We start from the raw sequence: 20,671 nt of genomic DNA, 5'->3' as shown, positions 1-20,671 counted from the left end.
AGTGGAGCACAGGACTTGGTGAGAGAGGTAACGGTGGTGGGGCCGCTTGGCAATAGTGATCATAATATGATCAAATTTGATTTAATGACTGGAAAAGGAACAGTGTGCAAATCCAAGGCTCTCGTGCTAAACTTTCAAAAGGGAAACTTTGATAAAATGAGAAAAATTGTTAGAAAAAAACTGAAAGGAGCAGCTACAAAAGTAAAAAATGTCCAAGAGGCGTGGTCATTGTTAAAAAATACCATTCTAGAAGCACAGTCCAGATGTATTCCACACATTAAGAAAGGTGGAAAGAAGGCAAAACGATTACCGGCATGGTTAAAAAGGGAGGTGAAAGAAGCTATTTTAACCAAAAGATCTTCATTCAAAAATTGGAAGAAGGATCCAACAGAAGAAAATAGGATAAAGCATAAACATTGGCAAGTTAAATGTAAGACATTGATAAGACAGGCTAAGAGAGAATTTGAAAAGAAGTTGGCTGTAGAGGCAAAAACTCACAGTAAAAACATTTTTAAATATATCCGAAGCAGAAAGCCTGTGAGGGAGTCAATTGGACCGTTAGATGATCGAGGGGTTAAAGGGGCACTTAGAGAAGATAAGGCCATCGCGGAAAGATTAAATGATTTCTTTGCTTCGGTGTTTACTGAAGAGGATGTTGGGGAGGTACCCGTAATGGAGAAGGTTTTCATGGGTAATGATTCAGATGGACTGAATCAAATCACGGTGAATCTAGAAGATGTGGTAGGCCTGATTGACAAACTGAAGAGTAGTAAATCACCTGGACCGGATGGTATACACCCCAAAGTTCTGAAGGAACTAAAAAATGAAATTTCAGACCTATTAGTAAAAATTTGTAACTTATCATTAAAATCATCCATTGTACCTGAAGACTGGAGGATAGCAAATGTAACCCCAATATTTAAAAAGGGCTCCAGGGGTGATCCGGGAAACTACAGACCGGTTAGCCTGACTTCAGTGCCAGGAAAAATAGTGGAAAGTGTTCTAAACATCAAAATCACAGAACATATAGAAAGACATGGTTTAATGGAACAAAGTCAGCATGGCTTTACCCAGGGCAAGTCTTGCCTCACAAATCTGCTTCACTTTTTTGAAGGAGTTAATAAACATGTGGATAAAGGTGAACCGGTGGATATAGTATACTTGGATTTTCAGAAGGCGTTTGACAAAGTTCCTCATGAGAGGCTTCTAGGAAAAGTAAAAAGTCATGGGATAGGTGGCGATGTCCTTTCGTGGATTGCAAACTGGCTAAAAGACAGGAAACAGTGAGTAGGATTGAATGGGCAATTTTCTCAATGGAAGGGAGTGGACAGTGGAGTGCCTCAGGGATCTGTATTGGGACCCTTACTGTTCTATATATTTATAAATGATCTGGAAAGAAATACGACGAGTGAGATAATCAAATTTGCAGATGACACAAAATTGTTCAGAGTAGTTAAATCACAAGCAGATTGTGATAAATTGCAGGAAGACCTTGTGAGACTGGAAAATTGGGCATCCAAATGGCAGATGAAATTTAATGTGGATAAGTGCAAGGTGATGCATATAGGGAAAAATAACCCATGCTATAATTACACAATGTTGGGTTCCATATTAGGTGCTACAACCCAAGAAAGAGATCTAGGTGTCATAGTGGATAACACATTGAAATCGTCGGTGCAGTGTGCTGCGGCAGTCAAAAAAGCAAACAGAATGTTGGGAATTATTAGAAAAGGAATGATGAATAAAACGGAAAATGTCATAATGCCTCTATCGCTCCATGGTGAGACCGCACCTTGAATACTGTGTACAATTCTGGTCGCCGCATCTCAAAAAAGATATAATTGCGATGGAGAAGGTACAGAGAAGGGCTACCAAAATGATAAGGGGAATGGAACAACTCCCCTATGAGGAAAGACTAAAGAGGTTAGGACTTTTTAGCTTGGAGAAGAGACGACTGAGGGGGGATATGATAGAGGTGTTTAAAATCATGAGAGGTCTAGAACGGGTAGATGTGAATCGGTTATTTACTCTTTCGGATAGTAGAAAGACTAGGGGGCACTCCATGAAGTTAGCATGGGGCACATTTAAAACTAATCGGAGAAAGTTCTTTTTTACTCAACGCACAATTAAACTCTGGAATTTGTTGCCAGAGAATGTGGTTCGTGCAGTTAGTATAGCTGTGTTTAAAAAAGGATTGGATAAGTTCTTGGAGGAGAAGTCCATTACCTGCTATTAAGTTCACTTAGAGAATAGCCACTGCCATTAGCAATGGTTACATGGAATAGACTTAGTTTTTGGGTACTTGCCAGGTTCTTAAGGCCTGGATTGGCCACTGTTGGAAACAGGATGCTGGGCTTGATGGACCCTTGGTCTGACCCAGTATGGCATTTTCTTATGTTCTTATGTTCTTATTTATGCCTGTAAAACCTAATGGCAATTCAATGGCATACTGTAACAATTTTCAAAAGCCCATTTACATGTGTAAAACCCAGTTTTAAACATATAAATCCTTTTGAAAATGACCCCAGAAAATATTGGTGATATACATTTCCCAGAACTGAATAGAGAAAATAAAAAGCTTCCAACAAATGAATGAGCAGGATAAACTCTGTATAATCCTGGGGGAAACAGGAGAAACAGCAGCAAAATGTTTCCTGCCATCAGACTAGAAATAATCTGTCAAGGGACAATATCACCCAGCATAAAAACCTGGAAATTGTCTTCTATATTGTCCCTTCTGTACCCTACAATTTATTTTTACTGTTATTAATATTTTGATGTTTCCCTTTTATTTTAAATCACTTCTGATAGCATATATAAAATGCCAATAAAGGCCAACAAAAAATGTTTTAAATATCCAGCACAACTCACTGCTTCAACGGCGGGGGGGGGGGGGGGGGGGGGGGGGATAAAGAAAAGAGGAATTATATTCAGACAACAACCAACAAGGACTGAATGGCACAGGCTGGGTAAACAAATAAGGGTGAGAGTAGTTTGCTTATTGCAGCAGTTACTACCCCTAACCAATTTACGGCTCGATACTGTAAGACCGCGGTAGAAAGAGCGTGGCATTGCCAGGCGCACCCTTCCTCCCCGCACGCACAGTTCTCTTCACCTAGCGCCCGATACTCTCTTCTAATTGCATGCAAATGCATGCCGCGGCTGCGAAGCGTTAGGCAAGCGTTAGGCCCGCGCAACCCATTTTACTGTATAGAGCACCTATACAGTATCCTGGGTTCGCGGGCCTAACGCTTCACGGCCTCCGGCTCCCTCTGCCTGGATGAATGCACGGCCCCCGCCGGCAGTGAATGAATGCCCGTGCGATTTCGGCGCTCATGCCTTGAGCGCCGAAATCGCACAGGCATTCATTCACTGCCGGCGGGGGCCGTGCATTCATCCAGGCAGAGGGAGCCGGAGGCCGCTTTCGCCGCTGGCTCCCTCTGCCTGGATGAATGCACGCCCACCCGGCCGCCTTGAGCGCCGAAATCAGGAGGAGAGGAGAAGGGAGAAGGGACTACCGTAGCAGGCCCGAGCCTTGCTACTTTTTCGGGTTTTTTTTTTTTTTTTTTTGCTTCGGGAGGAGGGGACAGGACTGGGGCTGCACCGGAGACCGGACGGGGCCAGGGCAGGTAAGCAATGTTTTTACACTTTTTTTACACCATTTTTTACACTTTATTCCCGTTTTAATTTTCGAACACCACACTAACACCAAGTAGAGGGTGGCGGTAAACTAACAGGTTAAGGACGCGGCAAAATAGCGGGTTACAAAGGAGATAATCTGAGCGCACGTCACAGTATTGGAGGGGAATAGCTAATTCCTTCATTATACAGCTAATTCGTTCATTTACATAGCATATACATGCTGCTTGCGGAAAGGGTTATGTGTCTGTTTTAAAAAGCGCTAAGGACGCGTGAAACTGGAGACTGTATTGCTGAATCGCCTTACGCGTCCGAATTGTGCCTCCCAGCACGTTACAGACGGGAAATCTTCAACCGCACGTTACAGTAGCGACCCGTAAGCTAGATACTTCACTTAGATGCAGCTCCAGCACTACTCTCTACATTAGTGGAGGAGGTGGAAGGTAACTAGAACCAAAATGTTACTAATAAGGGCCAAGAGTAACATTAGTATGAGAAAAAAAATAGTGTGAAAGCTTGCTAGGCAGACTGGATGGGCCATTTGGTTTTCTTTTGCCGTCATTTCTATGTTTCTAAATCGAATATATGTGTGAAGCGTGGATACGAATAACTGGACATACTTTACAGGCCAGCTGATTTTTTTTTCTGTCGTGATCTATGTTACCATAATATGTTACTAAACAAGTTATCTTCAGGGTAAACTATAACGTCGTTTCCAGGTGTCAGTCTGCTGTCTTAGTCCATGGATCACAGCAGCACAGGTCATTGATCAGATAGGTACAATTTATAATAGGTAAAATACGTGAGCCCCTCCCGCCTCCTTCATAAGCGAGAGACATTATTAGGTAGGGGGGTTGGGGGGAGGCACGACATTAGGGCCGCAGCAGCACACCTCCGACCAAGGCTGTGGCTTTCCTCACCTATAGAGAGACATTTTGCGCTTAAGGCCCACAGCATCTGCGGTCTCAGATACGCAGAAACTGTCCCCAGGGAGCTCTCGTCCCGCTGCCACCTCCATCTCCGGAGACACCCCAAGGTTCTCTTCGGACAGCTTCTGCCCCCGCGCCTCCTCCATCCCCGGCGATATCCGACAACTTTCTTCAGAACGCTCCCGTCCCAGTCTCAGTGCCTCCTCCATCCCCGGCGATATCCGACAACTTCCTCCAGAGCGCTCACTATCCAGCAACCGCTTCCTCCATCTTCGCGCGGCAAATCATACTCGGCTCCCAAACAGACATGTGCTTGTGGGTGCCGTAATTCATTTCGGGCATTCCTTGCGTCACTTTACGACCGCACGGTAAACATTGCCTCAAAGAGATTCAGCTTAATAGAAGGCGTTTCCTTCCTGTCGCACGGGCAGTTGGGGGTAGAAATATATGGTGGCCATCTTTGATCTGGGCAAACCCTCGAAAAGACTGACGAGGACGACAACGCTTTAGAACGGAAGAAACATTGTACCCATTCGCCTCATTAATTGTTTGGAGGGCATTTTATTCTAACATACATAGAATTTACCATATCTTCTGAATTTTCTCATGGGAAACAAGAAATTTAAATTGGGGAGAGTCAGGGCCGGTTAAGGATGCCAACTTTTCTGCTGACCACGACTGGACAATGGAAAATAGGGCATGGGGAGAGTCCGTCTTCCTTATTTGTATATATTTCAGATCCTTCCCCTTAGAAGTCATATAATATTAGACCTACTGTTACACATGTTGGTGTGGTCTTGGCTCTCAAAAAGGCAATAATTTAACTAAATTACAACAATAAAAGCACAAAATATGTTATTACTAAAACCATACTAATAAAAAGAACATTTATGTTCTTATGTTAGCTGATGAATAGAGTATCCACTAATACAAAAAAATCAAACAATTGTAATAATATCCCTAATACCTACAAAATACTTTAGAACAGACATACTAAATTCCATCCAATAATTAAAAAGATTTTTTTAAAAATTCTCCTTCTCTCCATACCTAGCAATCTTTGATTTCAGTCGCTCTGACATTGTGGATTAGTCAGTGATGACATGCAAAAACATTTTCTCTCTCTTATATACAGACATGATCTAACACACATGTTCATTCTTAAACACATTCATATGCTCACTCACAAATGGTCCCTGACACACATGCTTTCTCACTGACTTGTTCACACACATACACTCATGCTCACCGATTTTCACATATGCTCTGTTTCATACTCATTTCGACTCACACTCTCACCCTCACACACACACAGACACGTTTACTGACACTCATGCAGTCATGCTCACTGATTCATGCATTCTCACATGCACTCACTGACTCACACACTCTCAGTTAAAAAAAACCCATATTCGTTGGAGCAGTAGCAACCTGTGTGCACCGGCAGTCCCTTCCCCGGCACAATGGCAAATGGCCGCTGTACCGGCCGTCTCCAGCCCTGCCTTCCCCCAGGGGGATTTTACTAGATGTACGCTGACACTAGAACCCATTTTCTCAGTTCATTCCCAGTTTGCCCCGTTAACCAATCGGCCTTCCAGCCCTGTTACTTTGCCTACCTTTTACCGTTAGGCCAGACCCCCAAAACCCGAGTAACCTTTTTTTTTTTTATTATTTTATAACTTACATGCCATCCATAGCAGAAGTAAAGTTAGGCGCTTAGGAACCTTGGCGCACAGCTTGTGCACATAAATAGGTATGTGCAGAAATCCTGCCTCAACCCCAGCCCACCCATGCCCCACCCATGTGCTGCCCATATCATGCCCTGCTTTTTCCCAAAAAATCTTTTGTGCGTGGCCCTTTTAAAATGGTGCGCATCGGGTCCGAGACATTCATGTATCTTCCAGTTTTGCTGCGTGCAAGCCTTTTAAAATCAACCCGATAGTGAGCAAGAAGCTCCTACTGTGCAGGAAGTGCTGGGAACCTGATGTTGGTCACAGTGGCTCCTCAGGCATGGGGCTACTGCGACCAACATCAACCGTGTGATTGGGTGGACTGGCCCACTGGGGCATGCCCTGAAGCCCCGACAGGCCAATCCGCCCCTGCATATGTATTGGTTGAACATGTGGGAGGGTATGTGTGAGTGTGCGTATATGAGAGAGAGAAGAGAAGGTGTGAGCAACAATTCCCTCTATGTCTCCCTGCTAATCCACAACAATTTCAGGGCATCAGGAAATAGAAAGTTCCCAGGTATGTAAAGCAGGGTCATTTTTTATCCTTATTAGTTTTAATTAATTGGGTGTTAACAGATGTGTCTATTTTTAAATATTTGGTGTTGGGGATTTTTTTCACATTTTATAAATTATTCATTATTGGATGTCATTCTACTCACCAGCTGTTTTGAATAGAATAAACATCCAAATATCATACAGAGTAGGGCTTGTTGAGGTTTCCAATCTAGTTTTTGTCTGCATGTTTCTATTTATATTTTATGTTCTCTTTGTTCTATATTTGATGAGTATCTGTGTTCTGCATGTGCGACTGTTAGCGTGCCCTTTCTGTGTGGGATCTATAACAACTTGGCTTGTTCTGTTTTCCTGATAGGATGTGTGTTGGTGTTTTAGAGCCTGGTGTAATATCTGTAGTGTGGCCTTTTCATAAATAGGGTTGTTATTGTTTGAGTGCTGGCAGTTAGTGCTGTTTTGGTATATATAAGAGGTTTACTATATTACAATTGTAATTCCTTTGCTCATGGTTTTCTGAGGGCCAATCCTGCACCCAACATGCATTATGTTAGGCCTAATACCATTAGGGTTCCAAGGGCATTTTTGGAGGGTTTTCTGGATGGCACCACAGTAGTGCATGTAAATATAATATACATGTTGTGATAATTTTACATCAGGAGACTGCACTTCAAATGTTCTTTTTCATGTAAAATCACATAAATGCATAATTTTGATTGTGTTTGGGGGGGAGGGGGGCCTGCAAGGCTGTAAGGTTTGCCTAGGATACCCAATTCCTTTGCACCAGTCCTGGTGCCTGTCCTAAAAGGGCTAGTGTTTCCAGTCTTCTCTGATGACAGTGATTTTACATTTCATAATGGAAGTGGGATGGAAAACCGCAGGAGGGCTCTGCAGTTCACACTGCTGAGATTTACCTCAGTTTCAGCGTCTTTGGGGTATTTAATGATCTTTGTGCAGTATAACTGTCTAGGGCAGAGCTTTTCAAACTGTGTCGCGACACGTTAGTGTGTCACTTGCATTTTGAAGATGTGTCGCCCAGTCCACATAGCAGGGCCGGCGGAAGCAGGGAACTTTAGCAGGAAGATCGGCGGGGCTGTGGTCGAGCTTACCTCACTATGGCCCGAAGAAAAGGGTCACGTTCACTCCTCCTCCTTCCTGCCTGCACAGCTCCCGGAAGAAAAACGTTGCCAGAGTCGCAGGGGCAGGAAGGAGGACGAGCATCTACCGTGTACAGAAGAAGAGCAGCGTTAATGGGCTGCCGCATATCCCATGTTGCGGTGGCCTGAGAAGAGGAGGAAACCCGGTAGTAGGGCCGCTGTGAGAATGAGAACCTGATTGTGTGTTTGAGGGAAGAAGACAGATGGAGAGAAAAGAAATAGAAAAAAAAAGACCATGTAAAAGGAATTGGCAAAAAAAAAACCAACAAGAAAAGGAAGGTGGGAAAAAAAGCCTGTGACCAACCGATTAGAAAACTAAGATCAGATAGCAAAGATAAAAAAAATATATTTTTTAGTGATTGGCATATGTTATCTTTGGGAATGTGCAAGAGTAGCACATTTGCTATGCCAATCTCACAATGTACGAAATCGGCATGGAGGAAGTGGAAGCCCGCAAATATTTAATACCGCGGGGCCTACACAGAGGAGGCAGCAGAACGGGCTTCAGTGCCAGTAGCAGCAATCAGCACCTCCCCAATAGCCACGCGGCAGCAGAGACAGCAGTAGCAGAGGAATGAGAGAGGCTCTGAGGCTGCTGACAAAAGACAGAGAGGGGGGTCTGCCTTCATTGTGTGCATGTGTATGAATAGGAGTCTGCTTGGGGGTGTATATGTGTGAATGTATGGATGCCTGCCTGAGGCTGTATCTGTGTATGAGAATGAATGGGTGTCTTCCTGGGGTCTGTCTGTGTGAGAATAGGTGCCTGCCTGTGTGTGGTGTATGTGTGTGAGAATGAATTGGTGTCTACTTGGGGGGGTCTGTGTGTGTGAGAATGAATGTCTGCATGCCTGGGGGTTGGGGAGGGAGCGGTGTGAGAATGAATGGGAGCTGCCTGGGGGTCAGTGTGGGTGTAACATTATGTAATCCACAAAAATGTATGTATATATTTAAGGAAACATACATAAATTGTCGAAATACGTTTTGTTCGTTTAACCTTTAACTTCTGGTTTGCTAGTAGACAATTACTGTGTCGTGAAATTATGTTTGTCTAAAAAGTGTGTCACCAACATGAAAAGTTTGGAATGCTCTGATCTAGGGCTGCTGCCAAGGGGGCCGATGCAATACAGTGTGCTCAGCTGAGCGCACTGTATAACCCGCAGTTGGACGCAGAGTGAATGAGATAGTGCTCATCACATGCAAATGCATGTGAATGAGGCTATTACTCATTCACTGCAATGCAAAAAACTAAGGGGCGGATTTTAAGAGCCCTGCTCGCGTAAATCCGCCCGGATTTACGCGAGCAGGGCCCTGCGCGCCGGTAAGCCTATTTTACATAGGCCTACTGGCGCGCGCAGACCCCGGGACTCGCGTACGTCCCGGGGTTTTCGGAGGGGGGCGTGTCGGGGGGCGGGCCCGGTCGTCGCGGCGTTTTGGGGGGCGTGTCGGGAGCGTTTTGGGGGCGGGTACGGGGGCGTGGCTACGGCCCGGGGCGGTCCGGGGGCGTGGCCGCGCCCTCCGTACCCGCCCCCAGGTCGCGGCCCGGCGCGCAGGAGGCCCGCTGGTGCGCGGGGATTTACGTCTCCCTCCGGGAGGCGTAAATCCCCCGACAAAGGTAAGGGGATGGTTTAGACAGGGCCGGGCGGGTGGGTTAGGTAGGGGAAGGGAGGGGAAGGTGAGGGGAGGGCAAAGGAAAGTTCCCTCCGAGGCCGCTCCGATTTCGGAGCGGCCTTGGAGGGAACGGGTTAGGCAGCGCGGCTCGGCGCGCGCCGGCTATACAAAATCAATAGCCTTGCGCGCGCCGATCCAGGGATTTTAGTGGATACGCGCGGCTCCGCGCGTATCTACTAAAATCCAGCGTACTTTTGCTTGAGTCTGATGCGCAAGCAAAAGTAGGCTGATCGCGCTTCTTTTAAAATCTACCCCTCAATGTATGTCTCAGATGCACATTTATCACTCAGCTATTAACGACTGCTTTTCTGTACTTCTTTAAAAGTTAAAAAAAACAGAAAAAAAACCCCCTCAGCCAGCCGCATTGAAGACAGACGCCAGTAAACTCAGCGTCAGTTTTCATAACCGGTGGACGCAGAGCAACCCCCTAATTTGTTTATAGCTTGGCGCCCCCCTTGCAGGCGCCATGCACGCATTAAGAAAGCAGGTGCTGAAAAGTCAGCGCCCGCTTTCCGCGATTATTATAGCATCAGCCCCAAGGTGAGGGAGCACAGCTTGGACACAGCATATTGACACAGGAGATGTCATGTGATTGGGGACTGAGCATGGCTCGGCGTACGTGAGACCAACATATTTGCACATCCCATAATTGATGCAGGTCACCAGAGGCAGGCAGAGCTCCAGAGTCTCAATGCGTGGATGAGACGATGGTGCAAGGAAGAGGGATTCAGTTTTGTTAGGAACTGGGGAACCTTTTGGGGAAGGGGGAGTCTCTGTCTTCAGACTGCTGGCGCTAACCTTCCAAAAGGAGATAGAGCAGCTTTTAAACTAGAACAAAGGGGAAAGCCGACAGTCACTCAGCAGCGCATGGTTCGGAGAGAGGTATCTTCAAAGGATAGTAATGATGCATTAGAATTAGGGCATCCCGACAGAGAGGTTCCAATAATAAGAAAAGTAGTCCAAGTGCCTGTAACTAAAAACTCACCTGAGCTAAAAAATTCTAACTTATCCCTATCAATTAAAAAGCAGAATGAAAATACAAACAAAAAACAAACTTTGAAATGTTTGTATGCTAATGCCAGAAGTCTAAGAAGTAAGATGGGAGAATTAGAATGTATAGCAGTGAATGATGACATAGACTTAATTGGCATCTCAGAGACATGGTGGAAGGAGGATAAGCAATGGGACAGTGCTATACCAGGGTACAAATTATATCGCAATGACAGAGAGGAGCACCCGGGAGGCGGTGTGGCGCTTTATGTCTGGGATGGCATAGAGTCCAACAGGATAAACATCCTGCATGAGACTAAATGCAAAATTGAATCTTTATGGGTAGAAATCCCTTGTGTGTCGGGGAAGACTGTAGTGATAGGAGTATACTACCGTCCATCTGATCAAGATGGTGAGACTGACAGTGAAATGCTAAGAGAAATTAGGGAAGCTAACCAAATTGGTAGTGCGGTAATAATGGGAGACTTCAATTATCCCAATATTGACTGGGCAAATGTATCATTGGGACATGCTAGAGAGATACAGTTCCTGGATGGAATAAATGATAGCTTTATGGAGCAATTGGTTCAGGAACTGACGAGAGAGGGAGCAATTTTAGATCTAATTCTCAGTGGAGCACAAGACTTGGTGAGAGAGGTAACGGTGGTGGGGCCGCTTGGCAATAGTGATCATAATATGATCAAATTTGAATTAATGACTGGAAGAGGAACATTATGCAAATCCACGGCTCTCGTGCTAAACCTTCAAAAGGGAAACTTTGATAAAATGAGAAAAATTGTTAGAAAAAAACTGAAAGGAGCAGCTACAAAAGTAAAAAATGTGCAAGAGGCGTGGTCATTGTTAAAAAATACCATTCTAGAAGCTTAGTCCAGATGTATTCCACACATTAAGAAAGGTGGAAAGAAGGCAAAGCGATTACCGGCATGGTTAAAAGGGGAGGTGAAAGAAGCTATTTTAGCCAAAAGATCTTCATTCAAAAATTGGAAGAAGGATCTAACAGAAGAAAATAGGATAATGCATATACATTGGCAAGTTAAATGTAAGACATTGATAAGACAGGCTAAGAGAGAATTTGAAAAGAAGTTGGCTGTAGAGGCAAAAACTCACAGTAAAATCTTTTTAAAATATATCCAAAGCAGAAAGCCTGTGAGGGAGTCAGTTGGACAGTTAGATGATTGAGGGGTTAAAGGGGCACTTAGAGAAGATAAAGCCATCGCGGAAAGATTAAATTATTTCTTTGCTTCGGTGTTTATTGAAGAGGATGTTCGGGAGGTACCCGTACTGGAGAAGGTTTTCATGGGTAATGAGTCAGATGGACTGAATCAAATCATGGTGAACCTAGATGTGGTAGACCTAATTGACAAACTGAAGAGTAGTAAATCACCTGGACCAGATGGTATACACCCCAGAGTTCTGAAGGAACTAAAAAATATGAAATTTCAGACCTATTAGTAAAAATTTGTAACCTATCAAAATCATCCATTGAACCTGAACACTGGAGGATAGCTAATGTAACCCCAATATTTAAAAAGGGCTCCAGGGGCGATCCGGGAAACTACAGACTGGTTAGCCTGACTTCAGTGCCAGGAAAAATAGTGGAAAGTGTTCTAAACATCAAAATCACAGAACATATAGAAAGACATGGTTTAATGGAACAAAGTCAGCATGGCTTTACCCAAGGCAAGTCTTTCCTCACAAATCTGCTTCACTTTTTTGAAGGAGTCAATAAACATGTGGATAAAGGTGAATCGGTAGATGTGGTATACTTGGATTTTCAGAAGGCATTTGACAAAGTTCCTCATGAGAGGCTTCTAGGAAAAGTAAAAAGTCATGGGATAGGTGGTGATGTCCTTTTGTGGATTACAAGCTGGCTAAAAGACAGGAAACAGAGAGTAGGATTAAATGGACAATTTTCTCAGTGGAAGGGAGTGGGCAGTGGAGTGCCTCAGGGATCTGTATTGGGACCCTTACTTTTCAATATATTTATAAATAATCTGGAAAGAAATACGACGAGTGAGATAATCACATTTGCAGATGATACAAAATTGTTCAGAGTAGTTAAATCACAAGCAGATTGTGATAAATTGCAGGAAGGCCTTGTGAGACTGGAAAATTGGGCATCAAAATGGCAGATGAAATTTAATGTGGATAAGTGCAAGATGATGCATATAGGGAAAAATAACCCATGCTATAGTTACACAATGTTAGGTTCCATATTAGGTGTTACAACCCAAGAAAGTGATCTAGGCGTCATAGTGGATAACACATTGAAATCGTCGGTTCAGTGTGCTGCGGCATTTAAAAAAGCAAACAGAATGTTGGGAATTATTAGAAAGGGAATGATGAATAAAATGGAAAATGTCATAATGCCTCTGTATTACTCCATGGTGAGACCGCACCTTCAATACCATGTACAATTCTGGTCGCCGCATCTCAAAAAAGATATAATTGCGATGGAGAAGGTACAGAGAAGGGCTACCAAAATGATAAGGGGAATGGAACAACTCCCCAATGAGGAAAGACTAAAGAGGTTAGGACTTTTCAGCTTGGAGAAGAGACAGCTGAGGGGGGATATGATAGAGGTGTTTAAAATCATGAGAGGTCTAGAACGGGTAGATGTGAATCGGTTATTTATTCTTTCGGATAATAGAAAGACTAGGGGGCACTCCATGAAGTTAGCATGTGGCACATTTAAAACTAATCGGAGAAAGTTCTTTTTTACTCAACGCACAATTAAACTCTGGAATTTGTTGCCAGAGGATGTGGTTGGTGCAGTTAGTATAGCTGTGTTTAAAAAAGGATTGGATAAGTTCTTGGAGGAGAAGTCCATTACCTGCTATTAATTAAGTTGACTTAGAAAATAGCTACTGCTATTACTAGCAAGGTAACATGGAATAGTCTTAGTTTTTGGGTTCTTGCCAGGTTCTTATGGCCTGGATTGGCCACTGTTGGAAACAGGATGCTGGGCTTGATGGACCCTTGGTCTGACCCAATATGGCTTGTTCTTATGCTTTTAAAATTCACATTTTAGAGTGTACCTGATAATGGATTTCTACGTAATCTTCAGTAGCTGTTATGCATCATGGGAGGCACTTTAAAATATTTTAAATTCAGTGCCTCCAAGCACTTACCAATGCTAAACCACGTACTCATTTATGGAAACAATTCACTTACATCTAAAGATGCCTTTGCCTGTGTCGTGGTTTAAACTTTATTCAGACACAACCCATCTGCAAACATGGACATGTGACTAACCTGTTTTGACAAAAAAATGATTTACTGAAAAGAATATTTATTAAAAAAAAAAATAAATCAAGGCATAAGAAATGAATCATTGTGATATGACCTTGACAGATCTCTACATGATGGTTGGTGAGAATTCTGCCCTACCTAAAGCTAACTGGGATAGCAGTGACCTCTTAAACCTTGCTGACATTCTGCTGTAGGGAAGATTCACTTAAACATGATGGTGAATGTGATTTTCTATATACTAATGGGCCAGAAGAACCTATCAAAAAGCTGAAAACTTCTTGAGCATCCTTGATCCATGGGCACATTTTGCTGGCTCCTTGGTCATCTCCTGTACTGACATTACAGCACGCACGGGCTCACCATGCATCCTGCATCTCCATTCCACACATGATGTTATGGCAGATCCAAACCACAAGAATGAGATAGAAGAGCGTGAGACAAGGCTGGCAATGTACGCTACGGCCCAAAGCAGCTTTAAAACTTACGCAAAACCCAGTTCAATAGAAATGTGGATTTGTTACAGCCACCCAAAATATTGGGGCCCGTCATGCCAAACAGTCCTATGTGGCAGAATGACGTCCTTTGGGAAGATATGTAGAAAGCAGCTACTGGCTGGCAAACAAACTCTACCAAAAAACAATAAAGGCAATAAGGAACAGTAAAAGCAAGACAAGCAAATTTTGCTTTTGAAGCACATTTTTATTATAGGATGGTAAATGTGATTCAATGTGGCTGAAAGTGCTTTTCAGCCACATTCTAGGGGCAGTGTACTCAGGAGTGTAGCGACTGTGATGGACAGGTTTCAGCGAGAGGTCTTTTTTGCCGCCATCTGGGAGGTTTAGCAGGTCTAGATAGGGGTCCCAAAGCAGATCCCACACCAAATCTCAGGACCCCCTCCCCTCCTGGAAGAGTTTGACGTCCCGATTCGGGACGTCCAACATTGGGGACGTCCAACCTGGGGACGTCCAAAGACAGGACGTCCAACCTGGGGACGTCCAAAGACGGGACGTCCAACCTGGGGACGTCCAGAGTTGGACGTCCGGAATCGGGACGTCCAACCTGGGGATGTCGAACATTGGGAACGTCCAAAGACTGCACGTCCAACCTCAGGACCTCCGAGTTGAGCAAGTCCAAGCCGTTCTCGCCCAGCAGAGCAGCTTTCAGCCTGCGGTTTGAAATTTAGGGGTCCCAAAGCAGCTCTCACATCCCACACCTATCAACCCCCACACGGAGGCTAAATAGACCTCTCGCTGATACCTTTCCTGGGCCCACTTCCATCACTGCCACTGCCCTTCTGAGTACAGTGCCCTAGATTGTAATTGCACCTCCCTATGGGAATGAGGAAGCGATTTATTTTTTTAATAGAAAAGACCGATTCAGAAATTTTTTAAAAATAAATTAAAGACATTGCCGACTTTCAATATTTTTTCAAACGTTGGCGGTCTTTTCAAATCTGTACCCCTGGGGAAGTGTTGTACATTTCTTGTCTGTTCTCTCTACTGGGAATCTGCAGTTCTCACCCAGGTCTAGTTATTGCGGACGCTTTCAGACTCGGGTTTGAGATTTGGGGGTGGGATGGGGGATCTGCTTTGGGACCCCTATCCAGAGCTGCTCAACCTCCCAGATGGCGGCTACAAAGAACTCTGCTGCAACCTATGGACCACAGCCACTCCCCTCCTGAGTACACTGCCCCTAGATTGTAAATGCACCTCCCTAACGGAACCAGGAAGCGATTTGGGTTTTTTTTAATTGAAAAGACCGATAACAGCGAGAGGTCTATCTAGCCGCCATCTGGGGGGTTCAGCAGTTCTGGATAGGCATCCCAAAGCAGATCCCACATCCCACCCCCAAATCTCAAACCCCAGGCTGCACCCGCATTAACTTGACCTGGGTGAGAACTGCAGATTCCCAGCAGAGAGAACAGCCATCAAATGTACATTTCCCCATGGGTACATTTTTTAAAAGACTGCCAACTTTTGAAAATATATTGAATGTCCCGAATGTCTAATTTCTTTTTTAAAGAATTCTGAATCGGCCTTTTCCATTAAAAAACATAAATCGCTTCCTCCTTCCCTTAGGGAGATGCAATTACATTCTAGAGGCAGTGTACTCAGGAGTGCAGAGGCTATGATGGACAGGTTTCAGCGGGAGGTCTTTTTTGCCGCCATCTGAGAGGTTTAGCAAGTCTAGATAGGGGTCCCAAAGCAGATCCCACACCAAATCTCAGGTCGAACTCCTCGGAGAGTTTGACGTCCAGACTCTGGACGTCCGGATTCGGGACGTCCAATTTGAGGACGTCCAACCTGTGGACGTCTAAAGACGGGACGCCCAACCTGTGGACGTCCACTGGACGTCCAGTGTTGGACGTCCAGAGTCTGGACGTCCGGAATCGGGACGTCCAACATTGGGGACGTCCAACCTCAGGACCTCAGAGTTGAGCACGTCCAAGCCGTTCTCGCCCAGCAGAGCAGCTTTCAGCCTGCAGTTTGAAATTTCGGGGTCCCAAAGCAGCTGCCACATCCCACACATATCAACCCCCACATGACAGATTGATAGACCTCTCGCTGATACCTGTCCTGGTCCCCCTTGCATCACTGCCGTTGCCCTCCTGAGTACACTGCCCTAGATTGGAATTGCACCTCCCTATGGGAATGAGGAAACGATATTTTTTTTTAATGGAAAAGACCGATTCAGATTTTTTTTTAAATAAATTAAAGCCATTCGCGACTTTCAATATTTTTTCAAACGTTGGCGGTCTTTTCAAAACTGTACCCATGGGGACGTTTGTTGTCTGTTTTCTCTACTGGGAACCTGTCCTGGTCCCCCTTCCATCACTGCCGTTGCCCTCCTGAGTACACTGCCCTAGATTGTAATTGCATCTCCCTATGGGAATGAGGAAACGATATTTTTTTTTAATGGAAAAGTCCGATTCAGAATTTTTTTTTTAAATAAATTAAAGACATTCGCGACTTTCAATATTTTTTCAAACGTTGGCGGTCTTTTCAAAACTGTACCCATGGGGACGTTTGTTGTCTGTTCTCTCTACTGGGAACCTGCAGTTCTCACCCAGGTGCAGTTCTTGCGCGCGCTTTCAGCCTCGGGTTTGAGATTTGGGGTTGGGATGTGGGATCTGCTTTGGGATGCCTATCCAGACCTGCTGAACCTCCCACATGGCGGCCAGATAAACCTCTTGCTGCTTTCGGTTTTTCGATTTAAAAAAATAAAATCGCTTCCTCGTACATACGGCTAGTGAAATTACATTCTAGGGGCAGTGTAGTGCAGAGGCTGTGATGGAAAGGTTTCAGCGAGAGGTCTTTTTTGCCGCCATCTGAGAGGTTTAGCAGGTCTAGATAGGGGTCCCAAAGCAGATCCCACACCAAATCTCAGGTCGAACTCCTGGGAGAGTTCGACGTCCAGACTCTGGACGTCCGGAATCGGGACGTCCAATTTGAGGACGTCCAACCTGTGGACGTCTAAAGACGGGACGCCCAACCTGTGGACGTCCAGAGTTGGACGTCCAGAGTCTGGACGTCCGGAATCGGGACGTCCAACATTGGGGACGTCCAAAGACGGGACGTCCAACCTCAGGACCTCAGAGTTGAGCACGTCCAAGCCGTTCTCGCCCAGCAGAGCAGCTTTCAGCCTGCAGTTTGAAATTTCGGGGTCCCAAAGCAGCTGCCACATCCCACACATATCAACCCCCACATGACAGATAGATAGACCTCTCGCTGATACCTGTCCTGGTCCCCCTTCCATCACTGCCGATGCCCTCCTGAGTACACTGCCCTAGATTGTAATTGCATCTCCCTATGGGAATGAGGAAACGATATTTTTTTTTAATGGAAAAGACCGATTCAGATTTTTTTTTAAATAAATTAAAGACATTCACGACTTTCAATATTTTTTCAAACGTTGGCGGTCTTTTCAAAACTGTACCCATGGGGACGTTTGTTGTCTGTTTTCTCTACTGGGAACCTGTCCTGGTCCCCCTTCCATCACTGCCGTTGCCCTCCTGAGTACACTGCCCTAGATTGTAATTGCATCTCCCTATGGGAATGAGGAAACGATATTTTTTTTTAATGGAAAAGACCGATTCAGATTTTTTTTTAAGTAAATTAAAGACATTCGCGACTTTCAATATTTTTTCAAACGTTGTTGGTCTTTTCAAAACTGTACCAATGGGGACGTTTGTTGTCTGTTTTCTCTACTGGGAACCTGTCCTGGTCCCCCTTGCATCACTGCCGTTGCCCTCCTGAGTACACCGCCCTAGATTGTAATTGCATCTCCCTATGGGAATGAGGAAACGATATTTTTTTTTAATGGAAAAAACCGATTCAGATTTTTTTTTAAATAAATTAAAGACATTCGCGACTTTCAATATTTTTTCAAACGTTGGCGGTCTTTTCAAAACTGTACCCATGGGGACGTTTGTTGTCTGTTCTCTCTACTGGGAACCTGCAGTTCTCACCCAGGTGCAGTTCTTGCGCGCGCTTTCAGCCTCGGGTTTGAGATTTGGGGTTGGGATGTGGGATCTGCTTTGGGATGCCTATCCAGACCTGCTGAACCTCCCACATGGCGGCCAGATAGACCTCTTGCTGCTTTCGGTTTTTCGATTTAAAAAAATAAAATCGCTTCCTCGTACATACGGCTAGTGAAATTACATTCTAGGAGCAGTGTAGTGCAGAGGCTGTGATGGAAAGGTTTCAGCGAGAGGTCTTTTTTGCCGCCATCTGAGAGGTTTAGCAGGTCTAGATAGGGGTCCCAAAGCAGATCCCACACCAAATCTCAGGTCGAACTCCTGGGAGAGTTCGACGTCCAGAGTCTGGACGTCCGGAATCGGGACGTCCAATTTGAGGACGTCCAAACTGTGGACGTCTAAAGACGGGACGTCCAACCTGTGGACGTCCAGAGTCTGGACGTCCGGAATCGGGATGTCCAACATTGGGGACGTCTAAAGATGGGACGTCCAACCTGTGGACGTCCAGGGTTGGACGTCCAGAGTCTGGACGTCCGGAATCGGGACGTCCAACATTGGGGACGTCCAACCTCAGGACCTCAGAGTTGAGCACGTCCAAGCCGTTCTCGCCCAGCAGTGCAGCTTTCAGCCTGCAGTTTGAAATTTCGGGGTCCCAAAGCAGCTGCCACATCCCACACATATCAACCCCCACATGACAGATAGATGGACCTCTCGCTGATACCTGTCCTGGTCCCCCTTCCATCACTGCCGATGCCCTCCTGAGTACACTGCCCTAGATTGTAATTGCATCTCCCTATGGGAATGAGGAAACGATATTTTTTTTTTAATGGAAAAGAACGATTAAGATTTTTTTTTAAATAAATTAAAGACATTCGCGACTTTCAATATTTTTTCAAACGTTGGCGGTCTTTTCAAAACTGTACCCATGGGGACGTTTGTTGTCTGTTTTCTCTACTGGGAACCTGCAGTTCTCACCCAGGTGCAGTTCTTGCGCGCGCTTTCAGCCTCGGGTTTGAGATTTGGGGTTGGGATGTGGGATCTGCTTTGGGATGCCTATCCAGACCTGCTGAACCTCCCACATGGCGGCCAGATAAACCTCTTGCTGCTTTCGGTTTTTCGATTTAAAAAAATAAAATCGCTTCCTCGTACATACGGCTAGTGAAATTACATTCTAGGGGCAGTGTAGTGCAGAGGCTGTGATGGAAAGGTTTCAGCGAGAGGTCTTTTTTGCCGCCATCTGAGAGGTTTAGCAGGTCTAGATAGGGGTCCCAAAGCAGATCCCACACCAAATCTCAGGTCGAACTCCTGGGAGAGTTCGACGTCCAGACTCTGGACGTCCGGAATCGGGACGTCCAATTTGAGGACGTCCAACCTGTGGACGTCTAAAGACGGGACGCCCAACCTGTGGACGTCCAGAGTTGGACGTCCAGAGTCTGGACGTCCGGAATCTGGACGTCCAACATTGGGGACGTCCAAAGACGGGACGTCCAACCTCAGGACCTCAGAGTTGAGCACGTCCAAGCCGTTCTCGCCCAGCAGAGCAGCTTTCAGCCTGCAGTTTGAAATTTCGGGGTCCCAAAGCAGCTGCCACATCCCACACATATCAACCCCCACATGACAGATAGATAGACCTCTCGCTGATACCTGTCCTGGTCCCCCTTCCATCACTGCCGATGCCCTCCTGAGTACACTGCCCTAGATTGTAATTGCATCTCCCTATGGGAATGAGGAAACGATATTTTTTTTTAATGGAAAAGACCGATTCAGATTTTTTTTTAAATAAATTAAAGACATTCACGACTTTCAATATTTTTTCAAACGTTGGCGGTCTTTTCAAAACTGTACCCATGGGGACGTTTGTTGTCTGTTTTCTCTACTGGGAACCTGTCCTGGTCCCCCTTCCATCACTGCCGTTGCCCTCCTGAGTACACTGCCCTAGATTGTAATTGCATCTCCCTATGGGAATGAGGAAACGATATTTTTTTTTAATGGAAAAGACCGATTCAGATTTTTTTTAAGTAAATTAAAGACATTCGCGACTTTCAATATTTTTTCAAACGTTGTTGGTCTTTTCAAAACTGTACCAATGGGGACGTTTGTTGTCTGTTTTCTCTACTGGGAACCTGTCCTGGTCCCCCTTGCATCACTGCCGTTGCCCTCCTGAGTACACCGCCCTAGATTGTAATTGCATCTCCCTATGGGAATGAGGAAACGATATTTTTTTTTAATGGAAAAAAACCGATTCAGATTTTTTTTTAAATAAATTAAAGACATTCGCGACTTTCAATATTTTTTCAA

At 45.0% G+C, this 20,671-nt stretch overlaps 1 protein-coding gene across 1 annotated transcript in view; it reads right to left on the bottom strand.

Annotated features, from left to right (window-relative positions):
• Positions 1-5,003, bottom strand: part of LOC115100413 (box C/D snoRNA protein 1-like) — a 48,049-nt gene extending 43,046 nt beyond the window's left edge. The window contains exon 1 of the mRNA XM_029618870.1: positions 4,560-5,003. Within this exon, the coding sequence (XP_029474730.1) occupies positions 4,560-4,777 (218 nt within the window). The 5' untranslated portion in view covers positions 4,778-5,003. The remainder of the gene's footprint in view (positions 1-4,559) is intronic.
• Between the last annotated feature and the right edge of the window lie 15,668 nt (positions 5,004-20,671).

The sequence above is a fragment of the Rhinatrema bivittatum genome, chromosome 10 (genome assembly GCF_901001135.1).
Source record: "Rhinatrema bivittatum chromosome 10, aRhiBiv1.1, whole genome shotgun sequence".
NCBI lineage: Eukaryota > Metazoa > Chordata > Amphibia > Gymnophiona > Rhinatrematidae > Rhinatrema > Rhinatrema bivittatum.
Note: the sequence above shows the minus strand (reverse complement) of the source record. Positions and strands in the feature narration are given on the sequence as shown.